Source organism: Euphorbia lathyris, chromosome 2, assembly GCF_963576675.1.
Source record: "Euphorbia lathyris chromosome 2, ddEupLath1.1, whole genome shotgun sequence".
Classification (NCBI taxonomy): domain Eukaryota; kingdom Viridiplantae; phylum Streptophyta; class Magnoliopsida; order Malpighiales; family Euphorbiaceae; genus Euphorbia; species Euphorbia lathyris.
Window position 1 is genome coordinate 57,662,344 of NC_088911.1, and position 22,252 is coordinate 57,684,595.

The following is a 22,252-nucleotide window of genomic DNA, read 5'->3' on the forward strand; positions in this document are numbered from 1 at the left end:
GCTCACAACAACTTATACCTGTCATGTCTCTTCAACGTTACACCCTTCAAACACTAGTAATCTTCATTCTATCATTCTTTTTCTTTCATTTCGTTTTCCCCTCAAATTTTAGCTATCCTGCTGCTTTTAACTTTGGCGATTCAAACTCAGACACAGGTGGCCTCGTCGCCGGTGTTGCTTTTCCGATTGGACCTCCTAATGGACTAACCTACTTCAATCAACCCTCCGGCCGCTTCTGTGATGGTCGTTTGCTTATTGATTTTCTCAGTTAACTTCTTCGAAAACTCATTTTTCTGTTTTCTTCTTCAATTAGATGTAAATTGAACTCTGTAATCTTTATGATTGTGTTTTTGCTCAGTGGATTCCATGGATCATCAATTTCTGAATCCATATCTGGATTCAGTAGGTGCACCTGACTTCCGACAGGGGTGTAATTTTGCAACTGGTGGTGCTACTCTACTTCCAGCAAATGCAGCTTCAACAAATCCCTTTTCATTTGGGATTCAGATTTCTCAGTTTATCAGATTCAAGGCCCGAGCTCTTCAATTACTAGCAAAAGGTACCAGAACCACTTTATTAATGTCCTGTCAGTGTCTGTATAATGTGAGTCGAAATTAATATTCTTCCTGTATGCTTTAGATAAGAAATTTCAGAGGTATCTCCCCCAAGAAAACTATTTCAATCAAGGTGTTTACATGTTTGATCTCGGCCAGAATGATCTTGATGGTGCATTCTATTCCAAATCAGAGGAACAAGTGGTTGCTTCAATTCCAAATATGTTATCAGAATTTGAGTCTGGAATGGAGGTTAATCAATCAGCCTGTTTTTTACCATATCTTCAAATATTCGCAATCAAATTTGCGTTTCTTATTCTTGTGCCCTTGCACTGCAGAGACTATACAATGGAGGCGCTAGGAATTTTTGGATTCACAACACAGGCCCGCTTGGTTGTTTACCAAGAATCATTTCAATATTCGGGAAGAATGCATCGAGTCTTGACCAGCTTGGATGTGTTAATTCCCACAACCGTGCAGCCAAGGAGTTCAATGCAAGATTGCTGGACCTCTGTGCAGAGTTTAGGGCACATTTTAGTGATGCTAATGTAACTTATGTGGACATTTTCTCAATCAAGAGCAACCTCATTGCCAACTTTTCTGAGTTCGGTAAAAAAGAAAAGACTCCATATATTTACATTATTATGCATATATAAAGATAGTGGAGACCCTTAATTAAGTTAATGTGTTGGTTATCAGGTTTCAAACAGGCATTAGCAGCATGCTGTGGATATGGAGGGTTGCCCCTTAATTATGACAGCAGGATTGCTTGTGGCCAAACTAAGAATCTGAATGGCAGCACAGTGACGGCAAATCCTTGCAACAATACAGCCGAGTATGTGAACTGGGATGGCAACCATTATACTGAGCCAGCTAACCGATACATTTCAGAACTAATTTTATCCGGAAATTACTTTGATTCACCCGTCTTTGTTAATAACCCTTTTACTACCAAATCAAAATCCAGTAGCTACAAAATGCTGCTGTATTAACCAGCTTCTCACTTCCTATCAACTTGGCAATACTTCAGAACAGCAAATATGTAAAATACTTTTCCCTTTTCTAGGGAAATTTGATGTAAAACTGCCATATATCTTATTTGGACACAAGATTTTATATATCAAAATTCATTTCAAGATACGAATGTGGCTAATTAAGTTGAGCATCTTGTCAAAGTTATCATCGGAAAAAAGCCAAACAAAGGTAGCCAGGCAAACATTATATTTTATAGGAGCATCTTTTCTTTAGTTGCTCCAATGGCTACTCCTCGGCTCCTTCCGTCCGTAATAAAGGTAATTCGGTATTGCAGCATTCTACTCCATTAAAGAGACGTTCAATTTAAACTACAGAATCAGAATCGAAATGATAGAAAATCGTAATCGGAATTATCATTTAATAGTTTTGTTTAAATATGGAGCAATAATAATTTTAATAAATACAATTTTACTAAAATAATATATAATATATTTACCATATATATAAAACAATGACACAAGTAATAACGTTGCGAGTGAGATTAATGTTTAAGAGGGGAAAAATTTGCTTTTAAAAAAAAAAAATTGTAAGAATGTTTTTCTATTAGAGTTTTTCTCTTTAAGATAATTTCTTCTGTTTTTCTCTTTCTCGTTCAATAATGGATTCCATAAGTGATCTCTATTCGAAGAAGAAGGCGACGCTGGGTCATTGTTGGTAATGATGATGTTGAGGTACAATCAAAACCGCCTGGGGGCTCATACGCTGATTCCTTACAAATCGGGGAATAAAAATTCATAAGATGAAGAATACTATAGCAAATTTATGGCGCCCATCAAGAGGTATGTGTATCACTGAGCTAGAGTCTAACATATATGTTTTTGAGTTCTTCCATCCTCTAGAACGTGAACGGGTGGTGAAAGGTGACCATGGACGTTCAAGCAAAATCTCCTACTTCTGCTAAAATACAAGATGGTCAAAATCCTAATGACGTAGAACTCTAAACGACAAAATTTTGGGTTCAGATTCATGAGTTGCCAATCAGATTTATTTCGGAGGTAGTGGTTAATATTGGAAATTATATAGGTAAGTTTATAGAAGCAAATGCCAATAATTTCTCTGGATCAGGTAGAAAATATATGCGGATTAGAGTTGCTATTAACGTGTTTCAACCATTTGAAACACAAAATGAAGATTAGTAAGACGGGAGGGGTTGTTTCATGGGTTCAGTTTAAGTATGAGAGACTCCCAACTTTTTGTTTCTATTTTGGTCGTCTTGGACATGTTGACAAATTCTATGAAGTGTTGTTGGACATCCTAGAAATCAGACAAAGATGAACGTCTTTTTAGTACTTGGCTCTATGCACCAACATGAAAAAAATCAAAACAACCAGTCAGTATCATGGTGGATGCTCCCATTTCCGTCGATAATTGCAAAATCTGTTAACATTGACAAATCCCAACCGGTTGTGATCCCTATAGTCCAGACGCAATCTAAGGAGATGATTACTAAAAAACATAGCACAAATGGGAGCAACGAAAATGGAAAGCAGATTGTGATAGAATTGGAAACTAACAAGGAGAGTGGCGGGAAAAATTCAAATGGAGAAGCTTCCAAATTTGTGGATGATGGGCTTATAATTAATGAGACAAAAAGAAGAAGACAATAGGATGGATCAGGCCAATTTTCTAATGGGTTGGTTGTGACAACGTGGGCCCTATTGATTGTGATGGGCATGGGTCTGACTTGAAGAATGATGGTTCAAAAATGGTATATTGGCGGATTTTGGTTTCCAGATGCCATGAGTACTCTAAGTTGGAACTGTCGTGGCATGGGTAATCTCTGGACAATTCAAATGTTAGCGGATCTTGTTTCCCATTATAAATCCGATTTTATTTTTTTGATGGAGATTAAATATAATAGAAATAAAGTTGAAGCAATAAAATCCAAACTTGCTTATGATGGGCTTTGTTTTTATATTAATATAGTTAATTGTGGGGATGGACTTGCTTTATTATGGAAAAATAATTGTACAACTCATCTTTTGAGCTACTCTAGAAATTTCATCGATAACAGTGTCTGTTCAAGGGTCTAAAAATGGCATCTTACTAGGTATTATGTCTTCCTTGAGAGAAGTTGAAGAAGAGACTCTTGGGAGCTGTTGAAACGCCTCTCTCAAACTTTTAATCTTCCTTGGCTCATAATCGACGATTTCAACAATTTACTCTTTCATTCGGAGAAGGAAGAGGGAAACTATCACCCGATCTATCTCCTTAGTGGCTTCGGTGATGCCATTGAAGCTTGTAGGCTATCTTAAGTTCATTTAGTTGGTTATCCTTTTACTTGGGAGAAGGGTAAAGGTTCAAATTATCTAATAGAGGAGAAATTGGATCATGCCATGGCTACCCCTGATTGGTTTGTGATTTTTACTATGGACAAAGTTTACAACATGGAAGACACCTATTTTAATCATACTACTCTCATCATTTCTCTTGGACATAATCCAGGTATGCATTTCCATCAATTTCACTTTGAGAATGCTTGGCTAAAAAAGTCGAATGTAGAGACAAAATTATGTTGGGCTGAGATTCTAATAATTTATTTATTGTTCAAGAGCGTATGCATTCTTATAGGGAAACCCTTTTAATTTGGAGAGACCAATGAGGAATCAATTGAAAGAGAAAATTCAACAATATAGAGACTCTATTTTTCAACTTAAGGGCCGATGTGACAACGAATCTATAACGCAGGTTGTTATTGCCCATGACAAGCTTAATTCTCTCTTGGAGCAACGTGAAATCTATTGAAAATAATGCTCCATCAAGAGTTCGTTATTGCCCATGACAAGCTTTAAAAAGTCAAAAATTTTCCATCAGCCGACATCGAGTAGAAGGAAGAAAAATACCCTTGTTGAGTTGAAAGATGATCAAGATATCTGGAGGGATTGGAACACAAGTTTGGATACTGTCATATCTGATTATTTTTAGGATAGTTTCAAGTTTAATGGCTATAATTTTCATAATATTATTACAAATATAGAGGCAAAAGTTTCAACTGAGAAAAATGTAGACTTGCTTCGGCCGTATACAACTAGTGAGGTTAAAATTTCAGTTTTCAGTATGCATCCTGATAAGAGCCATAGGCCTGATGGGTTTAAGCTTTTTTAAATCAACATTTTTGGGATATTGTGGGCGATCATGTTACTTATTCTTGCTTGCAGTGGTTCAATTATAGAGTTATTCATGATAATATCAATAGTACCAATATTGTCCTAATTCCCTAAAAGAATCCCCCGGTTAAAGTCTCAGATTTCAAACTTATTGATCTTTGCAATATCATCTACAAAGTTATGTTGAAAGTGATTGCCAATTGTTTGAAAATGTACGATCTAGTGGTATCTCTCAATCTCAAAGTGCTTTTCATTCAAGTCGTTTGATAGCAGATAATGTCATGCTGGCTTTCAAATTGAATCATTATTTGCAGAAAAAGACTACAAAAAGTTGGGTACAGTTGCTTTGAAAATGGACATGTCCAAAGCTTACGATCGGGTTGAGTGGCTTCTTTTTTGCAAAATATGATGGAGAAGCTTGGTTTCACTCAGAGTTGGATTAACCTAGTTATGCAATGTGTTTCTAAGGTTAGCTATGTTATTACTAGCAGTGGGCATTTTATTGGACCGATTACACCTCATAAGGGGCTTCGTCAAGGTGATCCCATATCTCTACGTACTTATTTCTAATTTGTGCAGAAGGTCTTTCAGCATCTCTTACTAAGCTTGAGAATAAGGGACAAATTCATAGGTGTAGTGTTGCAAAATATGCCCCATATATCTCGCATATATTCTTTGCAGACGATAACCACCTTTTCTTTAGGCCTCCCAAAGGGAAGGTGAAGCTATTAAAAACTATTTGAAACACTATTCTAAAGTTTCCGGTCAATTGATAAACTATGATAAGTCTTCAATTACTTTCAGTAGAAATTGTTCTCCATCAGTTTGTTAATAAATGTGCAATTTTTTTGGGGTTTATTCGAATGATGTGGTAGGAAGCTACTTGGGACTTCCTTGTGTTATTGGCAGAAATAAGCTCCAAATCTGTCATTATCTTGAATCAAGAGTCAAAGCCCAAATTTTTAGTTAGAAGTATAAATTCCTCTCTAGAGCAAGGAAAGAAGTTTTAATCAAGTCGGTCCTTCAAGCCATCCCGTCTTATGAGATGAGTCTCTTTGAGATCACTATCACTCTCTACACAGAGCTCGAAAAAATTATGAAATCCTTTTGGCGGGGTTCTTCTAGTGAAAATCAACAAGGTATTCATTGGAGATCTTGGGATGGATTGTGTTTTCGAAAGTTGAACCGTTTTAACTTAGTGCTTTTAGCTAAACAAGGTTGGCGTCTCCTTTCCAACCCAAATTCTCTTGTCATAAGGGTGTATAAGGCGAGATATTATCTTAATTCAGATTTTCTTAGAGCTGAATTGAAGAGTAATTCGAGCTTCTTATGACGTAGTATTTTGAAAGCTTAAGATCTTGTATATAGGGTGCTAGATGCTTAGTTGGTAATGGGACTGATATTCAAGTAATGGGACTGATATTCAAGATGTCACGCTTCAATCTGATTCTCAACTTTTAGTTCAAGCTATCAATGATCAAGAGGATTCAATCTCTATGTTTGGTTTAATTGTTAATGATGGTAAAGCTCTTACAAGGGCTATAATTGATGTGTTCAATTTGTTAGTAGATCCATGAATCATGTAGTTCATACTTTAGCTAGGGCGACTAATTTTGAGTCCGATTGGAGCTTGGGGTGTTGTCCCTCCTCCTTTTCTTGTTTCTGTTTTGAGAGTTGATCAATAATAACATTTATTCTCTTCTAAAAAAACAATAAAAAAAACATTGTTGGGTTGGATTGGAAGTGCAAAAATGATTACCGTGGGCTGACTTTTTTTAATAAATTAATTACTATAATTTATAGTAGTTGGAATTAATTATAAGTTTTTTAGGATTTACTTTTCTTCTGAAGCTAGAAGCCATTCATATATTCTTCGCCATTAGTAAAGTTAACAAGGTTTAGACAAACCCTTATGTATGCGCCTCCCTTTGTGTCTACACTATTAAGCACGCCACTAAAACCACCAACCCGGGGTGGTATTGATTTTTCTCAATTTTGGGGATCCCCTCTCTCCTTCAAAGAAACTATAGTGGGTGATACAGATATGAGTGTGGAACATATACTTGTGGATTTGAAAGCGAATGACATGGTTTCTATCAAATTCATTAATAATAGGCTTAAGCCTCAACTTCTACTCACACTAAAACTGAAAAAGAAGTTGGCTCGACCTTAGTAAGATGTCATAATTATCAATCTCCTGATATGAATATTGGTTACATCGCCTTACATAAGCATGCCCCTGAGTTGTGGAACCTAGGAAAAGTTGATATTATGGACTTAGGTCATGGATTTCATCTTATTAAATTTGATTGTATGGAAGATAGGGATCATGTGATGAATCGAGGGATACTATTTAATTGTGAGGACCTGGTTTCCAGAATTATGTCCCTATAAGATGATGGTGGACTCTAATATGGTTTGATTTCGGTTCCTTGAATTCCTAGTGCAATTCTATGATAAAGACATCCTCCTAACCATTGGTAATATGTTTGGAGAAGCTATGAGGGTGGACAAAAAGACTTCGACTAGAGAAATTGGTTATTTCGCTTGTGCGTGTGTGTGTATGGGGAGATCGATATATTTATTCCTTTATTGGCTCAAATTTGGATCGGGGATGAGATGTATCAGATTGAGTATGAAGGTCTTCATGTAGCTTGCACCAAATGTGATTGGTACGGTCATTCTAAGAAAATTGCACTCACTCGAGTATTATTAAGAAGGCTACCTCAGAGTGTAGAATGAAAGAACATAATATTGTTAGGATTCTTCTGTTGCTTGGGGAAATAATGAGACTCCTAGAGACTACCCTAATGTGAGAGAGAGAGAGAGAGAGAGAGAGAGAGAGAGAGAGAGTCATTGGATGATGGTTCCTAAGCGTCGTTTAACTCCTGAAAAAACAAACTTCTCAAGTAGGGGATGGGAACCTGTTATGTGGAAATATTTGAATTGTCGTTTTGTGTTTTTGTTGCTGCGTTTAGTATTTGTATTTAGTAGTAGTATTTCTGTTTCAATCAAATTGACACGTGTTCGTTGGCATTTGTTGTGAGGCCTAACGGTTATAAGACGTGTACTGTACTGAAGATGGTTTTTTTTGAAATGATTTAGCAGCTTTCTCTCTCAATTCTCTTGTTTCTCCTTCTTCTTTCTCTTCTATGAATTTCTCAGGTATCATTTGGTATCAGAGCAGTTCCTTCCTAGGTTTTCTTTGAACCCGCCATATCCAAACCTTCCACCATGGCTGATAATACCAGATCTCAAGAACTGAAGAAAATTGAAGAAAGTATCAAAACTATGGTGAAAAGCATGCTCACGGAGAACAACAAGAGGCAAGAGCAGACCTTCACCGAGCTCATGGCCAATCAGCAAGGAACCATTATAGGTGAGATCAAAACCTTAATCTCTAATCTGAACATCACGGGCCCTAACCCAAATTTTCACAGTTCAGTGAACCTCAACCAAAATCATAACTCATCTTCACCCGAAACCCAACCTTACCAACTAGCTACAAGGTTCACTAAAGTCGAGTTCCCACGATTTGATGGAACGGATTTGGAGGGCTGGCTATTTCGTTGCGATCGGTTTTTCCAAATCGACCTCACACCACCTCAATCCAGGGTCAAGTTGGCTTCACTCCATTTGGTAGGAAGAGCTCTAGAGTGGCATCAGTCTTATTTGAAAAACATGGGTTTGATTAAAGATCCTCCTTGGGATGAATATGCTAGGGCAGTGAAGGGGAGATTTGGGGAACGCGTTTATGAGGACCCCATGGCTGATCTCAAACGTCTAATTCAAACTGGATCTTTATTGGAGTATATAGAGGCGTTTGATGTTTGTTCCCACAAGGTCACTTTATCAGAAGAAAATGTCTTAAGTTGTTTCCTGAGTGGGCTAAAAGATGAAATAGCCTTTCCCTTACAGATGTTGGGGCCAAAAACTCTGCAACAAGCCTATGTCTTAGCCAGAATGCAAGATGCTTATCTCAATGCTACTAAGGGAGGGAGAGCTCGGGTAAATAAGCCTTCATCCACCCACAATTTTCCCTTACTTACTCAAAGCTCACCTTCAACTTCCACACAAAAACCACCCCTCTTACCCACCCCAAATGTGCCCAAATTGCTCACCAATTTCCCACACACTACACCTAGGCCTGGAAATCAATTAGCTGCAACAGGCCACACTAATAAGATTCATGAAAAACCTTGGAAAACCAACAGGCCACACTAAATGGTCATTAGATTCAACTTATGAATTTCGATTAATCAATTTAATCATAACCAATATAAATGATTAATTATATTCAAGTAGGAATTTGGTCCATCTCCTACAAGCATTAAGAATCATAAGTTAGTTTTAAAAAAAAGGATAAACATAGCTTAAATAGGTTAAACGTAATTACCATATAATTAAGGTTAAGATCCGCTTTTAGTCTTAGTTAAGGGGGTTTTAGCCTATGATTAGATTAAATCACACCTTAGAAAAATAGATAATGAAGTTCATAGTAATAAAAGAGATTGAAGTTTAGAAGAAACCGTAATGACGATTGCCGAACGAAGTTCTTCGGTAACTTAAAACTTACTTTTATTGGATGAACTCTTACACAAACAACAATTTGAGAACAATAACAACAATTACAACAACACAAACAACTGATTCTTAAAGAGAAGAATCAGAAAAATAACATTATAGAGGGAGGAATTTAGCCTAAGCTTGGTGTGTCTTCAAATGGCTCCCAAAGTCTTCTTTTATAGTAAAATGGCACATATTCTTCCAAAGACCAAGTCTCTTTATAGTCTACAACTCTCTTATCTTCTGAATTCAGCTTTTAAAGAGGGTGGTGGAAGACTTTGACAATTTAGGAGTTGAAATGAGTGAAGGTGGGAAAGCAATGTTAGGCTTCAATATGTGCATCAACTTAGGACAATTTTTTGAGCATGTTACACTTCGAATTTGGAGATGATGTTTATTAGTCATTTTTACATCTTTCTTTTAGCTTTCCAACGCATTTTGAATCTCCTTAATCCAAATCTGTATGAGGGAGATACGATGAAAATATGAAAATGTGTCAAATTTGTCCTATTGTGAACAATTGGACTTACATCTTACGGCACCCACCTCGATGAGGTGCTCTTGTACCTCGACGAGGTGCATGCTGTAAGTCACTAAAACTCATTTTTTGGTCCCTTTTACTTTCGAGTTGTCGCCTTAAGTCCCGACTTGGTTATTTGTGCCAAAAATCCTGCGAAAGTGCCTGAAAAACACACGAAAATGAATTAGATACAAAAAATGATGAAAATATAAAACACTATCATTAAAATTTATTAAAATGGTGCAAAACAACTAGTAATTAAATACAAAAAATGATATAAATTACGATGATAACACTCCGACAGGGTGATCCACTCTCTCCCCATCTCTTTGTGATTTGGTTAGAGCGCTTTAGTCATCTCATTTTTTATGCTTTCGCTAAGGACGCTGGAAGCATGTTAAACTTTCTTGTAATGGTCCTCTATTATCCCATGCGATATTTTCTGATGACATTATTTTTATGGCTGAAGCCAGCACTAATCACGCATCATCCATTACCGAAAATAACTGCTCAGAGCTTGATATCTCCAGTATTGGTAGTTATATTTGCAATGACTCATTTGTTCCCTCTAATAATATAATTTTAATGGAGAATGATAAAGAATCAAGAGACCGGATGAGGGAGTATGTGATGAAGAGAAATTGATTGGGAAATAATGTAAAGTTCTTGATGAATTTAAACCAATTTAAGAAATCAGAAATCCAACAAAAATTCTTCTGATTTTTTATTTTATTATTTTTAGAAATTTGGGGAGGGAAGAATTGTTTTAGAGAGGCGAATGAAAATGGAAGAGAGAGAATGGAAAGATGAGAGAGAGGAAAATGGTAAAAAAAATTCTAATAACCGAAAGTGTCCCATATTTAAGTTAAAGACTTGTTAAATGATGTCCCATCATTATTTTTGTTTTAATACATCATGAGTTCCCTTAACTTGTCCTAAAATGCCAACTGACCCCTAAACTTTAAAAATGTTTTTTTTGATCCCATATACTTCTTTAAAGTGAACAATTAACTCTCTAAAATCCACGTGAGGAGTGAAGAGAGATTTTGAAAAAGTTAAAATGTGTACATTTTAAGCAAGTTTAGGAGGCTAATAGATCGCTTTAAGAAAGATCAGAGACGAATAGGTACCTTTTACAGAGTCAATTGGTCGCTTTAAGCAAGTTCATGATGATAAATATAATTTTTTCAAAGTACAATGGGGCATTTGTCTTTTTTGAAGGGTAAATTACATATTTGAACTTTATTCTAACTCACACTTTGATATCTGAATTTTATTTTGTCCTAAAAACATACCTCAAGTAAGGTGACTGGACAATTAAATACTTTTTTAGCGGTAAGTGACCGGTCAATGCGAGTTTGACCATTTTTACATGAATAAATTACACCAATGATACCTGAACCTCAATTCACACTTTGGTACATAGACTTCGTTTTGTCCTAAAAATATATCTTATTGGATTATTTAATACTTTTAACCAGTTAGTGATCAGTCAGCGCAAGTTTATCAATTTTTAATTAAAATTTGGTACCCACAAACACTCAACTAACATAAAAGTACAATAATACCCTTTAATTTTTTCCTTCCAAATTTTCTCTAGCTCTCTCTCTCTCTCACCCCATCTCTCTCTCTCTCCGACACTCAAACTACATTGTTGACTGAAATAGAAGCAACAATTGAAAAAGGGCAAAAAAGATGAATATCAACAACACAAGATCAATTGTTAGTAGTAGCCCATCAAAACACTCAAATGCTCAATCTTTATTTTACCGTTTCACTCTAGCTGAGATGAAACAAACTACTAAGAATTTCAAGGAGGCAAATATTATCGGTGTTGGAGGATTTGTAAATGTTTATAAAGGTTATATTGATGAATATAAAAAAGTTACAATCAAAAGATCAAACGTTGAATCAAAACAAGGGATTGATGAATTCGATATGGATATCGAAATGCTTTTACATTTAAGACATAATATTGAAATACTATGTAGAAGGCCTAATGTTGATAATAGTTTACTTGTACATCTAATGAAACTAAGAAAGAGATTGTTTTTTTTTCTTAATTTCTTTTTTGTATATAAATATCTTGTTAATTCATCAAGCTAGGAAATCAAAGAGGAAGGAAAAAAAATAGACGAGAGAATGTAAATGAAAAAGAGAGAGTTGAGATCTTAGTGGATCCCAACTTTTTTTTATATCAAAATAGTTAAACTCCCATTAACCAGTCACTTATCAGTTAAAGGTATTTAATTGTCCAATTATCCTTACTTGTTGTATATTTTTAGGATAACATGAAATTCAGATACCAAAGTGTGAATACGAGTAAAGTTCAGGTACTATTAATGTAATTTTTTCATTACACTCACCGATTAAGTTGTCCAATCATCTTTACTTGAGGTATATTTTTTTGACAAAGTGAAATTTAAATACCAAGGTGTGAATTAAGGTAAAATTCAGGTACCATTGATATAATTTACTTTTTTTAAACCAGTATAAAGATTAAAGAGTCCGTTTGGTTTACCTACTCTTTTCTGTTGGAAAAATCTGTTTTTCCAAGTGGATTACTAAACCCAGCCATGAATTCCCACCCCCTAGCCCCATGAAAAGACCAAACTACCCTTTATCCAAAATTTGAAAAAACACAAAACCTCTCAAATACCCTACACACTCTTTGATCAAATCCGGACTAATTTGTGAACCAAAACATGGAGTGTAACAACAACCGTAAAGGGAAAGCGAAAATAATAAGATTTACCGTTTTTGTTTTTTGATTTAAGCTTAAAAATTGAATCTGTGGGTGATTTTTTAAAAACGCCGGAATCGCAGTCGGGCGTATGAACATCACGCCCGACCTACGGTTCCGGCGTATGAATATCACGCCCGACCTGTGGTTCGGGCGTGAGGCTATCACGCCCGACCTATGGTTCGGGCGTGATGTTCATACGCCCGCACCATAGGTCGGGCGTGATGTTCATACGCCCGACCTATGGTTCGGGCGTGATGTTCATACGCCCGAGGGGTTTTAATTAATTTAATTAATTTTTTGTAATTTTTAGTTTGTTTAATTTAGTTTAACTAAATTTTTATGTCGTAAATTTTAGTTGTTGTAAATTTTATTTTGTTTAATTTAGTTTAACTAAATCTTTATTTTGTTAATTTTAGTTAAATTTTTATTTTGTTAATTCAGGTATTTACGGGTTAAATTCAATAGCGGACTAATTTTTTTACGGGTTTAATTCAACAGCGGACTAATTTTTTTACGTAACAGGTATTTACGGATTTAATTCAATAGCGGACTAATTTTTTTACGGGTTTAATTCAACAGCGGACTAATTTTTTTTACGTAACAGGTATTTACGGATTTAATTCAATAGCGGACTAGCTATTTTTTTTGCTCTCCCGACACGCGGGCGTGTGCCTATCACGCCTCACCTTGTGGTCGGGCGTGATAGCCCCACGTCTCATCGTGTGGTCGGGCGTGTAGCGATCACGTCCGGCCACACGACGAGGCGTGGGGCTATCACGCCCGACCACAAGGTGAGGCGTGATAGGCACACGCCCGCGTATCGGGAGAGGAAAAAAATAGCTTTTTCCTCCCCAAAACCCATGAAAGGGTATTTTTGTCCTTTCACGGGGCTAGGGGTGGGAATTTGAGGCTGGGTTTAACAACACCCTTTTCCAAAAAGCAAAAAGTAGAAATTTAATGCTTTTGTAAAAAGATACTTTTCAACTATAAAATGCAAATATAAGTGACTAACTAAAAACCTAAAACTTTTATTTTTAAAGTAAAAAGATAAACCTGAGAAGAAAATAAAGTAACTAAACATCATCTAGAGATGTAAGAGTTGACCCGTAGCATGTTATCAGGGCTGGCCCTAGGGAAGTTCCCCTAGGTCAGCGCTTAGGGCCTCACCTTTTGTGAGCCTCATATTTCTTTTTGGGTCAAATACATGAATATCATAATTAAGTATAAAATTATAACTAAGTCATATTACCAAACTTAATTCTTAATATGTCATTTTTCTCTATATATTATGATTTTACACCATAATTTAAGAGATTTAGACTCCAATTCATTAATCATAAACCCTAAAAAATATATTCTAAATTTCTAATTTATAAATTCTAATCCTTAAAATATATTAAAATTACTGTTTTACTAGTTTGGCATAATCTAAAATTATGACTTGATATTGTTGTAAATAGTTTTTAAAATATAAATTTGTGTGTAATTTCCCCTTTCTTTTTTATTATCAAAAGCATTTTTCTTCTTTTCCTTTTTTTCCCCTCTCCATTCTTTATTACTCCTGGTCTCATTTGTTTTTTCCTTTAAGACCCACCTATATTAATAGCAAAAATATACACGGACACTTCCCTATAATAATAATAATAATAAAACTAAAGGAAAAAATACAAGATAATCATAAAACCTATTATTTTGTCAAATGTTTTTTTTAATAATAAATACTTAAATTTGTTATAAATTGTTGATTTAAAATGTTATTTAGTTTATGATTTATTTTACATTTAGTTGTTTGACTATTAATTTATTATTTAGTCATATTTGACCCCTAAATTATCTCAATCGATGAAATTTTACTCAATTTTGATGGAGACTTTAACTAAATCGTTATCTTTATGATATGTAGTGATGTTTTGACATATTCCGTGATGCGTCACACATCTTAAAATTTATTTGACAAATAGATTTTCTTATAATAATTAATTAGATTAAAACAAGAAAAACAAATAAAAACAAGTCTAATTGTTAAAATATCGTCACGTGTAAAATAATAACAATTCTATCAAGTCTCCATCCAAATTGGAAATTAGATGAAATTTCACCAATTGTGAAAGGTAATTGGCCAAATGATAAAATTTTGGACAGAACGAGGGTCAAATGAATTTTTTTTTGATAATTGAGGACTAAATAATGATTTAAATCTTGTATTAATAATAAAGACACGACTTAACCAATCTCTAGTTACTAAAATAAATTCTCCTCTTTCTCTCCACATAATCTTGCAATTAGGTCCGAGTTCAACCCTCCAACATTAATTTCTAGAAATTAGTACTTTGTCGTTTGGTTGGTGATTTCATAATTGGTAATAAGATTAAATTTCAATGAAAGAAAAAAAGTACAAAATTGCCTAGAGCTTTCAAAATGCTGGAGACGTGTCATCACACTGTCCAATCATCCTACGATTGAGATGTTTTTATGTACAAAAGTGAAGTTTAATATGAACATGTAAAACAAGATAAAGTTGAAGTATTGTAAATACAATTTAACTTTATTAGTTGGGTTTTGAAAGAAATAGAAAAATGGTGGTTAACTGCGGAGAGCACAGAACAAAAGAGGTGTCCTTCCACCTTCATCTTGGGATCGTGTAATCAAAAGTTGGGTGAACCCAGAGGGAGAAAGTAAGAACAAATTAAAAAGTTGAGATTAGCCCTCCCTTCCTCCCTCACTTCCTTCTCCTTTTACTTCACTTATCGCATCTGATCTGATTCTGTAGATTAATGTAATTTACTTTTTTAAACAAGTATAAAAACTAAAGAGTCCGTTTGATTTACCTACTATTTACTGTTGGAAAAACCTGCTTTTTTTAAAAGCGATAAACAAAAATTTACTACTTTTTTTTTAATTATAAAATATATATATATTTTTTTTTTTGATAAGATTTTAATTATAAAATATAAACATAAATGTCTAACTAAAAATTTAAAACTCCTATTTTTAAGAAAGCAAACATGAGAAGAGAACGAAGTAACTAAACATCAGCTAGAGATGCAAGAGTTGACCCGTTGTTGCATGTAATCACACTGTCCAATCATCCTACGATGGAGATGTTTTTATGTACAATAGTGAAGTTTAATACGAACATGTAAAACAAGATAAAGTTGAAGCATCGTAAATATAATTTAACTTTATTAGTTGGGTTTTGAAAGAAATAGGAAAAGGGTGGTTAACTGCCGAGAGCCACATAAGAAAAGAGGTGTCCTTCCACCTTCATCTTGGGATCGTGTGATCAAAAGTTGGGAGAAAGTAAGAACAAATTAAAAAGCTGAGTTTAGCTCTCCCTCCCTCACTGCCTCTCTTCCTTCTCCTTTTCCTTTACTTATCGCACCTGATTCTATCCTCCTACTTAACTTATCGTCTTTTCCTTGCTTTATTCTTCCATAATCGTTTTCTTCATATGTTATTTCTTACCCTTTTTTAATGTTTTTCATTTTCTCCGTTCTTCTGTTTCCTAAATTTTTAGATTATTTCGTGTCGGCCTAGAATTAAGTTGTGCCTATCAACAGATTTGGACTTTTTATTTGTTTTTTAGTCATGTCATGGTGGTAATCATGATTCTGATTAAAGTTCAGAGGGTTTGAGGCTATTTAGGGTTTTGTTTTCTTTAGCTGATTGTGGAAGATGCTTCCATGGGGCGGAATTAGTTGTTGCATGAGTGCTGCTGCACTGTATTTGCTTGGCAGGAGCAGTGGCAGGTAATCCTCTTTGTGTTTTACATATTTTATACACCTGATAGGCACGCACATTTTTCCTAATTATTATTTTTTTCGGTTGGCATAGGGATGCAGAAATTCTCAAGTCGGTCACAAAAATCAATCAGCTTAAGGAATTAGGTAATCTTCTTGAGCCCCATGAAGGAAATAGGAATCCCATACTTCATGGACTTTCGTGAATGTAGTATTTCTGCAAGCTTCTGCTCGCTTTCGCTGATCTCACTTTAATTACAGAATGATGCAATCAATGGATTGTTAAGCCTTCAATTATTTTTCAGTGCTTGCCACGTTTACTTTCTGTATTTGGGTAGGGAGTTTAGATTTTTAAGGTTGAATCACTACTTTTACTTGGGAGTTTATTATAAGGGTCATTAGCAACTTTACTAAAAAAATTTCTTTTATATTGTGGATATCACTTGATCAATTATTGTCACTACATCAACAGATGATGTGACACTGATGGGTCTGCGGGTCTTTCAGTTTTCCTGTACCATTTGTATGTCATTTGCATTTTCTGGTGAAATTTGTTATATATTTATTTACTTCTGCAAGGAGGTGGAGAGATTGGCAAAAGTTGCCATTCAGTTTCTCTAATGCTTACTTTTTTTTGCTAGTTGTGAAAAATCTTTGTGCTGAATTTGGTAGTATTACCTTTTCTTTTTTAACAAAACTGAAACGAGGAGTATCAGAGTGAGTTCCAAGCGTGGCTATTTTCCCTCACTCCTGAAAATGTTGAAACTTTGTTATGATGTTCATAGTTATATTGATATCCATCAATTAAATTTATGATCTACTGATGGCAACCTATCTCTAAGATTGAGTTCATTGTCTACATTCTTGTTTTATGGAATATAACCATTGAACTTCAGTGAGAAGTATTTGACCCTATAACCATATGTCGTTTTTATGTATTCTTACAAATTCAGGATTTATTAAGTCTTTTTACTATCTTTGACTTTTCAGCAAAGTTGCTTGATATTGAAAGTAGAGTATTACCACTGGTTGTTGCAATCTCTGGACGAGTTGGCTCAGAGACTCCAATCAATTGCGAGTATAGTGGCTTGAGAGGTGTTATAGTGGAGGAGACGGTATCATCAAGTTTTATATTTACTATCTTTTTTAGAAAGAGTAGGACTCTATTGATTGCAGTCTTTCTCTCTCCAATCAGAATGTTACTGATCATGTTTTTTTTTATCCTTCAGGCAGAACAGCACTTTCTAAAGCACAATGATGCTGGATCTTGGATACAAGATTCAGCCTTAATGCTATCAATGAGTAAAGAGGTCCCATGGTACTTGGTGAGATATTAGTCCTTCATGTTTGCTAGTCAAATTGCATCTGTTTAAATCAGATGCCATTAGCTCATAATTTTATAATATATTCATAGGAAGCAGGATTGATCAAGAAAATAAATTTTACAATGTTTTAGACTTTTCTTTTAGGATGATGGATCTGATCGAGTATTTGTTGTGGGGGCTCGAAGTGCCTCAGGTTTTGTGTTAACTGTGGGTAGTGAAGTTTTTGAAGAGTCGGGGCGATCACTTGTACGTGGAACATTGGACTATCTTCAGGGGCTAAAGGTTTGCCTCACTTTGAGAGTTTCCGCTTATTCAACTTTGATTACACTTTGTGGTCAAAGTTGGTCTGATGATGATTCTGGTTTCAGATGCTTGGTGTGAAACGTATTGAAAGAGTGCTTCCCACTGGCACTTCATTGACAGTGGTTGGCGAGGTATTTTTCTGTTTAGTAACTAGTTACATGGAATTAACAACTATATAATAGTTATACACATTTGGAGTTGAATGATGAAGCCCTTTTGTAAAATATTATCCAAAAGCTTCAATCAAACTCTGATTACTCTTGGGGAGGAAAAGGATTTGGTTGGGGTGTTGATTGTATACAATTGCTTTTTGTCTGTTTAATATAATTCTACTTTTAGCTATTTGTCAACTTTTGCATGACCAGTTCCCTTCTTTCTGTTCGCAACCGCATCTTCTGCCTGTTTCCCTTTTTGAGGGGTTCGATTGATGCCTAGTGACTTCACCTTGCTTTGCTTCTGTGATATTTTCTCTTAGTGACAACTTTCAACCATTGTTGTTATGCTATGAACATTTCATATTGACAATAATAATATTTTGTTTTGAGTACTCATCCACTTCATCCATCTTACTGTGGCATTCTTGCCTATTTGCATTGCTTCTTGATAGTAATGGCCCTTTTGGTTCTTAAATTAAAAAATGGTTGCAGTCTAAAATTCATGATCTTCTGGAATCTGTTGGCGATAAATCCCTGCTTCAAGAAATTTTTGGAAGATGAAATTATATCACCTGAACAGTTAAATTTAAATCTACAAATTTCTTTATTTTTATATGCTGCCAGTAGCCTTGTTATGGGGAAATGTTACTTTGTTACATGCTTATTCTTTTCTTCTGGTACTGATCTGATAGTAGTAAGTGTAATTGTCCAAATGTTACCTAGGAGAAATCATAACAACAAATTTTGAACATTGAGGCTATGCTTCTAGTTAGTTAATAAGAGTTGCCTTTATGGCCTGGGTCTCAATATAATTGTCTACAGACTACCATTATGAGAATCCAGGTCTATTATTAATATATTGATTGCTGAAAGTAGTCCAGTTTGTCTTACATGTTTGGATTTATTGTACAATACTTTATTTGATGATTGCAATTTTGGTCTCTTTGATTCATGACCAGGCTGTCAAAGATGATATTGGAACAGTTCGAATCCAGCGTCCTTATAAAGGGCCATTTTATGTATCTCCAAAGACTATAGATGAGCTGATTGGAAATTTGGGGAAGTGGGCAAGGTTTGCATCATCTCATATAAATACTCCAGATTTTCCATTTATTTTAACTAATGATGATGGCATAAAATGATCGAGATTTATGTATCAGGTGGTATAGATATGCCTCAGTTGGATTGACAGCTTTTGGTGTTTTTCTGATTGCTAAGCATGCAATACAGTATATCATGGAGAGAAGGCGTCGATGGGAATGGCAGAGCAGGTATCTCTTACATGTTAATCATTGTTGATAGCAGTGAAATACTAGTGTGAACGACTGATTTTTCTTGCTAAATATGAATCGTTCACCACAAGCCCCCAACAGTCTTTTATACAAATTATTCTGCAATGCCATAACAAGTTCTGTATTTAAATATATTAGGTATTTATGCCATTTGAATAAATAAAATCAATCTGGCAAAATGCTTACTGAAACTCCGTTTGATATTTTATGACCAGTAAACAACAATTTATTGCACCAAAGTTATCAAAACCAACAAGAACCAGAGGTCCAATTCAGACCTTCAAAACCTAACTCCGTTTGATATTGAAATTCATAAAGTCAGTTTGATTAGTGTTAGACTTGCCTTAGAGGTTAGAAGTTATCATAGCCCAAAAATGAACTGCAAATGCCAGGGAGTATTTTAATGTCAGCAGGTGGGTGGACTTAATGCTACTCTGCTCTGAAAAACCAAATTCCCATTGCTAACAGTCTTGACATTAGGTTTCAACTGGAGATTCTTCTCGACTTTCATGCCATATGTATATAGAAGTATAAAAGTACGTTGAAAATCCCATCCTTGGTGATGCATAGCTGAGTTTGATAGGACATCATCTTTTTATCTTTTGAGATATAAGATAGTTCGGATAACTCAGTGAACAAAGAGCTCTCTCCTTAATGTTATTCTTCCTTGCAAATGGAGTTGAAAAGAAGTGTTGTTGTTGTTGCAGGGTTCTTGCTGCTGCTGCTGCTAGGAGACAAGGTCAAGATTCTGAAGGTAAAAGGCTGGTAAATTTTTAAACAGGAAATTTGGGAACGCACACCTCTTCCCTTCGCTTTCTCATGGAAGTAAATTTTAAAGAGAAAAGTTGCACTCTGATTCCAGATTGTTCCTCTTGCTTTTCAGGTTCAAATGGAAATGCTGAGAATGGACCAGACAATTCTAAAAGGGATCGTCCAATTCCAGATCTATGTGTGATATGCCTTGAACAGGAATACAATGCTGTTTTTCTCTCGTAAGCTTTGTATCTTCTCGAGATTAAAATCAGATATATTTTTTAATATTAACTGATGCCCATGCAGTCATGCACAAATATAATATCTAAGCAAGGAAACTATAAATAGTTGCAATTGTAAATATGGTTTGTTTACTTTCTATGTATTTTGGCAAGAAACTGAAGGCAATCAGAGTAATTTTAGACTACGTTCAACTGAATGAAATTTCCATCCTTTTTCTTGACATTAGTATCCCAAAATTGCAATATATCTCAAGTTGGACTGATATGCTGTCGATAATAGGGTAAAATGAAGTCACAAAATGAATAGCAGCTTGTGTTAAAAAACTAATTAGATTTGAACTTACAGATTAGAGATGAAATGGTGAATGACACTATTTAGCACATTCAAGAAATATAGAACATCCATGTGGCTGAATATGCACAGTTGGATGTATGAAAAAGTAATTTGTATGGCTGTTATTGAAGCAAGGACCTAACTAGCTGGAGATAAATATCTTTACCCAAGTTCTTTGAAAGAACATGATGCCCTTTGTAATACTCGTACCAGTAAGTTTAAGGTTCTGGTGTTGTAAATCAGTTGTGTGAACTTCTGTTAAGATTCTTTCATCCCAGTCTTGTCCACTTCATTGATGCTATGAGCTTGATGGTGATCTGCATTGTTACTATATGATTTTCAGATTCATGATTCAATCTGCAATTGTTTCGGTCTATGCTCTCCATCTTAAAGTAAATATATGCATAAACTATTGAGAAGGCATCATTTCATTGCTTCTGAGCTGTCCATTGAGATCATTACATCATTAGCTAAACAGGACATCTTATATTGTGATTTTCTTCTGACTTGATTATGACATCGCAGGTGTGGCCATATGTGCTGTTGTACAACATGCTCTTCACATCTGACGAACTGTCCCCTTTGCCGGAGACGGATAGAGCAGGTAGTGAAGACTTTCCGGCATTGAAGAATTGCGTGCAAGATATATTAAAGCATCCTGGGTGAAGATACAAGTTTTAGTCTAAAATCCTCCTCAAGAGGGCAACAAGTACAAAATAGAAACTTATAATTGTAGATTCTTTGTTAATCTACATTCTACAGTCATTCTATGTATGGTGTTGAGAAATCATTTGGTCTGTCGGTGTGCGAATGTGAGGAATCTCCTTCATAGTCATCCACTTAATGACAAACTTCAGATGTATATCCTCATTCCACAGAAATTCAATTTTGAGGGATATGTTTTGTTTAGGTCTGAATGTGCCAGTTAGAGAGTATCCAATTATTCTTTTTCACTGGTTATATACCTTTACTTAACATCTGCAACATGTAAGAAGCGTACTGTAGAGATGCAGGAATTGTCACTTATTGATGTAAAATATTTAGAATCTTGTGATTATATCATGAAAATGATGTTACATGCTTTGTTTGGAGATCACCAATCTGAAGCATGGACATTAAGATCAGTTGTGCCTCAAGCATGGGTGACATGAACAATCACTATCCATCCACTGCTCTTATAATTTTATGGCAAAAAATTATGGCTGCCCTTTTATCATTCTGATTTTGATAGATTATTTGAGTTTTTGATTTTTTATTTCAATATATTATTATATTTATTTATTTTTAATTATATTAAATATTTGTTTGTTAAATTAGTAAGTTGTAAATAGCTAATTCAATTTAAAAAACGTTATGCTTGAAATTATATATATATATATATATATATATATATATATATATATATATATATATATATATATATGGTTCAAATAAATGTAAATTTTTAAATGCTAATGATATGAATAAGAGTAATTTAAAAAGTCAAACCAGGGAAAGCACATCCTGCCTAATGTGATACTTGGAATAATTGTAATAGATAACAGAGAATGCACAACTCTTAGAATACTTTTGGCATGTGG

The 22,252-nt window shown here is 34.8% G+C and overlaps 2 protein-coding genes across 4 annotated transcripts; both read left to right on the top strand.

Annotated features, from left to right (window-relative positions):
- On the top strand, positions 1-1,692 carry LOC136220488 (GDSL esterase/lipase At1g54790-like). 2 transcript variants are annotated; one of them, XM_066008305.1, is made up of 5 exons: positions 1-267; positions 359-559; positions 640-806; positions 893-1,163; positions 1,254-1,692. In XM_066008305.1, exons 1-5 carry the CDS (start codon positions 24-26, stop codon positions 1,544-1,546), a joined length of 1,176 nt encoding a protein of 391 aa, XP_065864377.1. In that variant the 5' UTR covers positions 1-23; the 3' UTR covers positions 1,547-1,692. The 2 variants fall into 2 exon arrangements, with proteins under 2 accessions (XP_065864377.1, XP_065864378.1); XM_066008306.1 differs by having other exon boundaries at positions 1-243.
- A 14,055-nt stretch (positions 1,693-15,747) lies between these two features.
- On the top strand, positions 15,748-21,581 carry LOC136218323 (E3 ubiquitin-protein ligase SP1). Of its 2 annotated transcripts, none has more exons than XM_066005123.1 (11): positions 15,748-16,277; positions 16,363-16,415; positions 17,259-17,383; positions 17,498-17,593; positions 17,738-17,875; positions 17,962-18,027; positions 19,011-19,123; positions 19,212-19,322; positions 20,051-20,108; positions 20,227-20,335; positions 21,198-21,581. In XM_066005123.1, the coding sequence occupies exons 1-10, from the start codon at positions 16,204-16,206 to the stop codon at positions 20,296-20,298; spliced, it is 906 nt and encodes a 301-aa protein (XP_065861195.1). In that variant the 5' UTR covers positions 15,748-16,203; the 3' UTR covers positions 20,299-20,335; positions 21,198-21,581. The 2 variants fall into 2 exon arrangements, with proteins under 2 accessions (XP_065861195.1, XP_065861194.1); XM_066005122.1 differs by having other exon boundaries at positions 15,752-16,277; positions 20,051-20,097.
- Positions 21,582-22,252: the final 671 nt, after the last annotated feature.

Excerpts from the sequence above, each read along its gene's own strand:
- LOC136220488 (XM_066008305.1), top strand. The coding sequence starts at position 24 with ATGTCTCTTCAACGTTACACCCTTCAAACACTAGTAATCTTCATTCTA. Across the intron at positions 268-358 it reads TTTGCTTATTGATTTTCTCA|TGGATTCCATGGATCATCAA; the intron begins GTTAACTTCTTC and ends GTTTTTGCTCAG. Across the intron at positions 1,164-1,253 it reads TGCCAACTTTTCTGAGTTCG|GTTTCAAACAGGCATTAGCA; the intron begins GTAAAAAAGAAA and ends GTTGGTTATCAG.
- LOC136218323 (XM_066005122.1), top strand. The coding sequence starts at position 16,204 with ATGCTTCCATGGGGCGGAATTAGTTGTTGCATGAGTGCTGCTGCACTG. Across the intron at positions 16,416-17,258 it reads CAATCAGCTTAAGGAATTAG|CAAAGTTGCTTGATATTGAA; the intron begins GTAATCTTCTTG and ends TTGACTTTTCAG. Across the intron at positions 19,124-19,211 it reads AATTTGGGGAAGTGGGCAAG|GTGGTATAGATATGCCTCAG; the intron begins GTTTGCATCATC and ends TTTATGTATCAG.